The 6,000-nt window shown below is 51.7% G+C and overlaps 1 protein-coding gene across 5 annotated transcripts in view; it reads left to right on the top strand.

The window, feature by feature from the left end:
- Positions 1-6,000, top strand: part of LSS (lanosterol synthase) — a 36,413-nt gene that overhangs the window by 12,404 nt on the left and 18,009 nt on the right. For all 5 annotated transcript variants that reach the window (XM_032398786.1, XM_032398785.1, XM_032398784.1 and 2 more), the window contains 3 exons: positions 605-754; positions 1,391-1,487; positions 2,340-2,445. In XM_032398786.1, coding sequence (XP_032254677.1) covers positions 605-754; positions 1,391-1,487; positions 2,340-2,445 — 353 coding nt within the window. The remainder of the gene's footprint in view (positions 1-604; positions 755-1,390; positions 1,488-2,339; positions 2,446-6,000) is intronic.

The following is a 6,000-nucleotide window of genomic DNA, read 5'->3' as shown; positions in this document are numbered from 1 at the left end:
ACACACGGCGTGGTGTTCCGGGGGCTTCCTGCTCTCACAGACACACGACGTGGTGTTCTGGCAACGCATCCGAGGTTTCCCTGGCCGGGGAGATGGGCATGTGAGGTGGCTGAGCCGTATGGGGCTTCCTCACGCTGCCGTGTCCAGTACTGCGTGCGCGCACACACGTGCACCCACACGTGCGCGCACACATGCACATGCGCGCGCGCACGCACACACACGGATGCGCACGCACACACACGGATGCGCACGCACACACACGGATGCACACGCACGCACACGCACACCTCAGAGGTGCTTTTAGACGGCAGTACGTGCAGAGAGCAGAGACCGCGAGCAGAGACGGATTAGGGTGACGGGGCTGCTGCAGAGGGCGGAGGGCAGCTCCTCGGGGTGTGTGGGAGTGTGGACGCAGTGTGTGCGCCCTCTCACAGCGGGTCGGGAGGCCCGTCCGCGTGTGCGTGGCGTGGAGCTGCAGCTGCGCCTCTGTGGGGGCCAGGCCTCTGCACCGCTGAAGAAGGCTGCTCTCACCTCAGGAGGTCCTGACGACCAGGGTGCGGGCTCTGCCCTCCACGCTGGCCATGACAGGCCCCACGCTTTGCAGGGTGGCTTTCCCTTCAGCACGCTGGACTGTGGCTGGATTGTTGCCGACTGCACAGCGGAGGCCTTGAAGTCCATCCTTCTCCTGCAGGAAAAGTGTCCGTTTGTCACTAAGCACGTCGCGCGAGAACGGCTCTATGATGCTGTTGCTGTGGTGAGGCTGCGGGCAGGGGGCTCTGGTCACGGGGCACTGTGCACGCCGGAGGCCCGGACTGCCCCACCACACACCCTCAGGTCCGCTTAGCGCTGCACGTGAGCTGCGCTTCCCACGGCTTTGGTCTCTGCAAACCCCCGGGGTCAGACTGCAAGCCCAGAGGGGTGCATCCTCTGGTGGCATCTGTGTTTGGGGAAACCATGAGTCCTGCTGGAGGCTCGTGGATCTGGCTACTCACCAGGGAGGGCTGGCATTCTCCACTGGGTATCTGAAGAGAAAACGAGAACTTCTGTTTGTGTTTGTACAGAATCCTTTCAGGACACCCGGTTTCTGTGCATGTTTTACAACGGAGGTCATATAGTTTGGCAGTATACATGTGACTTATAAACGGATAAGCAAGTGCATGCCAGGGTCCCAGATGGTCACTCGTGGAGCACCTGCTTGATAAAGTTGTTGCCCACTGCTCTAGGCACTGAGGGTCTCGGTTTAATGCGAGAACTGGCTCCCCGTTCCCTATCCCTGCCCCATGGGTCTTAGCCTTGGGTGTTTCTAGAAAGGTCCACTACAGCTTGTGGGCTTCCCCCTCATGCTCAAGTGCATGGGTGAACTCTCAGGATGTCCTCTCTCTGGTTTTAGTTGCTGAACATGAGAAATTCTGATGGAGGGTTTGCCACCTATGAGACTAAGCGTGGGGGGCACTTGCTGGAGCTGCTGAACCCCTCGGAGGTCTTTGGTGAGTGGTTGGCCAGCCAGGTGGTACACAAACCCAGGGACCCTGCCTGCTGTGAGATGGATTCGCCAACCAGAGCCCTGAGTTGTTTCCCCAGGCCGGGAGCAGCGCCAGCAAAGGTTCTGCAAATGACTGTGGACCCTTTAAGGAGCACCCCTAAGCCCTGGAGTAGGCTGTGCTTCTCACCTCGGAAGGTGGCCGTAGTGTCTGTGGGTGTGGATGGAGAAGCGGTGGTTTTGTTTCTGAGGTTGGTGGAGGAGTCAGTGGGATTCACACCTGGCTTTCTGGCTCGAGCCTGGGCTGGCTCTTGCTGTGTGCTGTATCCTCTGTGGAGACCATCCTGTGTCCTGGGTGCTCTTCACAGAGCCCAGGCACATTGCAGGGAGGTGTCGGTGGGGACGCACTGGCCCTGTGTCCTCCCTGCTGTGTCCGACGGTTCTAGTCTGCCAGGGCGGCCTCTTTCCCTGAGTGCTGCCCTCGCATGCCCCTGGACCCCTGCTTTCCGGTCTCTGTCTCACTTCTGTAACTGTTAAATGTGGTCTAGTTGGGCTCGGGTGTGGCTCTGCCCTGTACCTCTCTCCTTCACTCTCCCACTGGCCCAAATGTCCTACAGCCAGATACGGGTCTCCAGGTCGCTGTGTAATGCCAGCCACCCTCCCACCTGGTGGCCATGTCTCCTGGACCAGTCACTGGGAACCCTTTCCTTGTTTCCTCTGGAGGATGATCAGGCTCTTGCTGTCCCATGTAGGCTCTGCATGTTATGGCGCTCTCATTCTTCATGGTTTGGCGTGAGTTGCCAAATTGGGTGACAAGGTGAAACTCATATATGTGTTGATCCTTCCTTCCCTCTCTCAGGGGACATCATGATTGACTACACATATGTGGAGTGCACCTCGGCCGTGATGCAGGCACTGAAGCTTTTCCATGAGCGTTTCCCAGACCACAGGGCCGGGGAGATCAGGTAAGGGTGGCCTTGGCACAGGGTTGTTTGGTCACTGAGCCACGAGTGCTACCCGTCAGGAGCCAGGAGCTGGGACGCTGCCACAGTGGACACAGAGAGCACGTGGTTGCTGGGGTGGGTGCTCACTGCAGGGAGGGGACTCTGGAATAAAACTCATTTAATAACGGAAGGGATTTCCAGTGTTGCTGAATCCAGTTGTATGCCTCGAAGTACAGTAGACCCTTGAACAACTCACGGGTTAGGGATGCCAAACCCCCACACAGTTGAAAATCTGCATATAACTTTTGATTCCCTGAGATCCTAACTATTAATAGCCTACTGTTGACTGGAAGTCTTTCCAATAACCTATGCAGTTGATGAACACATATTTGTATGTTGTATTTTTTATATATTGTATTCTTACAGTAGAGTAAGCTGGAGAAAAGGAAACATTAAAGAAAATGATAAGGAAGAGAAAGTACATTTACAGTACTGTACCATATTTATCGGGAAAAATATGCTTATCAGTGGACCTTCGAAGTTCAAGTCCATGTTGTTCCTAGGTCAATTCTTTTTTTTTTTTCTTAAAGATTTTATTTATTTATTCATGAGAGAGAGAGAGAGAGGCAGAGGGAGAAGCAGGCTCCCAAAGAGCAGGGAGCCCGATGTGGGACTTGATCCCAGGACCCTGGGATCATGACCTGAGCCGAAGGCAGATGCTTAACCATCTGAGCCACCCAGGTGCCCCTCCTAGGTCAATTCTATATCAAATATGTGTACTAAGGGCTCAGAGTATCACAGCTGTAACACAAAAATCAGTTATTTTTCACATCTTAATATTGGTAAAAAAAGATCTATATCCCCAACTGCACCTGTGTCCACATAAACGGTGGTTTTTAAATAAGCCTGTCCTGTTGATGTCTGGCACGCGCAGAGAGAGATGCACAGATCTTATGTGTGGTGCCTGATGAATTATCATGAAGTGGACACACCCGCGTGACCCCAGCGGGCACATAGATGTTACCAGAAGCTCCCCTTCTGGTTCTCCTCAGGCGGCTGTGATCCTACACTTGGGGGATCCCACGGCGGAACTCGTGGGTCTGGCTTTCTCCATTCACTTGGTGCTCATGAGGCCCAGCCAGGTGGTTGGCGGAGCAGCAAGCCCACCCTCTCCTTTGCTGTCAGCATGTCTGTGGAGTGCAGATGGCATACTTTATTTATCCATCGGTTTGTCTTGGATCCTCAGGGGTCTTTCAGTTGGTCCCTCTGAATCATCCTGCTGTGAACACACTGTGCTTTTGGGGCCCAGGGTACCCATTTCTTGAGGACCTGTGCTTAGGAGTGGACTCCCTGTGTTATGGGGTACACTCGTGCACCCCTGTGGGTTCCCCTTCACCCCAGTGTGATCTCGTTTCACGCTTCACGGCAAAGCTGGTATAGATTCAGCTTGGTCATAGTGTGCTTTTCCTTTTTAGATATTGCTGGATTCAGTTTGAAAAGTACTTTTTAAGGGATTTTTACAACTGTGGTTATGGAGTAGATCCCCTTACAGTGTCTTTTTTAGGCTCAGGCTCTCCTGTGAAAGTGATGCAGGACTCGTAGGAGGAGCTGGGAAGTATATTTTCTTTTTAGATTCTCTGGAAAAGTTTGTGAGAATTTGTGCTATTTCTGCCTCAAGTGTTTGGAGGCTCCATTTGGGCCTGGAGTTTCCTTTGAGGGAGGGTGTTAAATTTTTAATTACAGGTTCAGTTTTACTTGTTCTAGGACTGTATAGGTTTCCTTTTCTTCGTGTTTGTGTCAGTTTTGGGATTGTCCCATATCAGCTCCATTTTATGTGGATCTGCACAGAGCTGCCTGCAGTGTCCTGAACAGCAGCTCCGTCCCCACTGAGTCCTCATTTCCTTCCCGACGTTGGCGCCTAGGCCTCTTGTCAGTCTTCCTTTCCTTTCTTAAGATTATTTATTTATTTATTTATTAGAGAGCGTGCACATGAGCAGGGGGGAGTGGGAGAGGGAGAAGCAGACTCCCTGATGAGCTGGGAACCCGATGCGGGGCTCGATCCCAGGACCCCGGGATCATGACCTGAGCCGAAGGCAGACGCCCAACGACTGAGCCACCCAGGCGCCCCAGGAGCTTGTTGGTCTTACCAGGCTTTTCAAAGAAACCATCCTCAGTCTGATTCTATCATGGCATATGTTTGTTTATTTTTTTGATGTGTTTGTTTTTGGTTTTATCAGTTTTTGCTCTTTATTATATCTACTTTATTTATTTTTCTAATTAGACACTTAAATGATTTTCAGGCTTTCTTTTTAAATGTGCTTAGCTTAAGTCTACGTTAAGTCTCGGTGTATCATTCAGTTAAAATTACTTTGTTCCTGTCGTGAGTTCTTCTCTGGCCAGGAGTTATTTAGGAGTATGTGGCTTTACTTCCAAACAATCGGAGGATTTTCTGGTTGTGTTTTGCTGGTTTCCTTCTGTTCGGGCAGGCGGTGCAGCCACTTGGAGGCACTGTGTTTGTCGCGCTTCGCTCACGAGGGCCGGGGGGTCCGTTTGCCCTGTGCTGAGCCGCAGCATAAGCTGTGGTCCCTTCCTCTGGGCACAGCTTGTCCGCGGTGACTGTCATGCAGTTGACCTTTTCCCTTAATAGATCATCATTTTAGGAAGTTTAATAAAGTGTGCTTCTTGGAGGAGACTTGGAGAATGCAGAAGCAAGTTGCTCTTGGCCGCAGGGAGGAACCTGTTAGGACTGCTTGATCCCACATTGCCGTGGGTCCTATGGAGCTGGCTCAGTCTGTGCTGCCGAGGTGTCTGAGAGCAGGGGACGCTGTCCCCTGTCAGCTTGCATTCTCCTCCTGCAGGAGTCACAGTGGTTGCAGGTATTTTGTTGTTTTAGTGGCCTCTTGGTTATTTCTAAATTTTCATTTCCAGCTTTTCCCTATTTTAACCTTAATGAGTGTTGTTTTATTAGATCTTTATCTGGGACCATTATTTTTCCCTGGAGCCACAGTGATTTTGGGGACAGCCTGTGTGGGGAGACCCACTGCCCTTGCCCTTTCCAGGTGGTGTGGTCCTGGTCCCAGTCACGTGACCCACTGGCCCGGGCCGCCCTGCCCAAGGTGGGGGGGCAACAGTGTGGGAAGCACAGGGTGAGTGTTAGTACCATGGAAAGCTCTAGACAGTTTGAACAGAAGCGTTTAATCTTTAAATAGATGTATTAATTTGTGATACTAAATTGTTAAATTTATCTGGGAAATTTTAGAGATAAAGTTTAAGGTAGCCAGGTACTCTGCTTGACTTGAAATTCTTCTTAATTTCAAACTTACAGGAAAGCTTTAAAAATACCATAAATAGTAAAAAGCATTCCTTGGGGCACCTGGGTGGCTCAGATGGTTAAGCGTCTCCATTCGGCTGAGGTCACGATCTCAGGGTCCTGGGATCCAGCCCCGCATCGGGCTTCCTGCTCAGCAGGGAGCCTGCTTCTCCCTCTTCCTCTGCCCTCTGCTGGTGCGCTCTCTCTCTCGCTCTCAAATGAGTAAATAAAACTTGATGTCCTGTCAACTTGGCTGCAGTCTGTTG

Source organism: Phoca vitulina, unplaced genomic scaffold, assembly GCF_004348235.1.
Source record: "Phoca vitulina isolate PV1807 unplaced genomic scaffold, GSC_HSeal_1.0 scaffold120, whole genome shotgun sequence".
In the NCBI taxonomy this organism is placed as follows: Eukaryota; Metazoa; Chordata; class Mammalia; order Carnivora; family Phocidae; genus Phoca; species Phoca vitulina.
The sequence above is the reverse complement of the archived record's forward strand: the minus strand, read 5'-3'. Positions and strand labels throughout refer to the sequence as shown.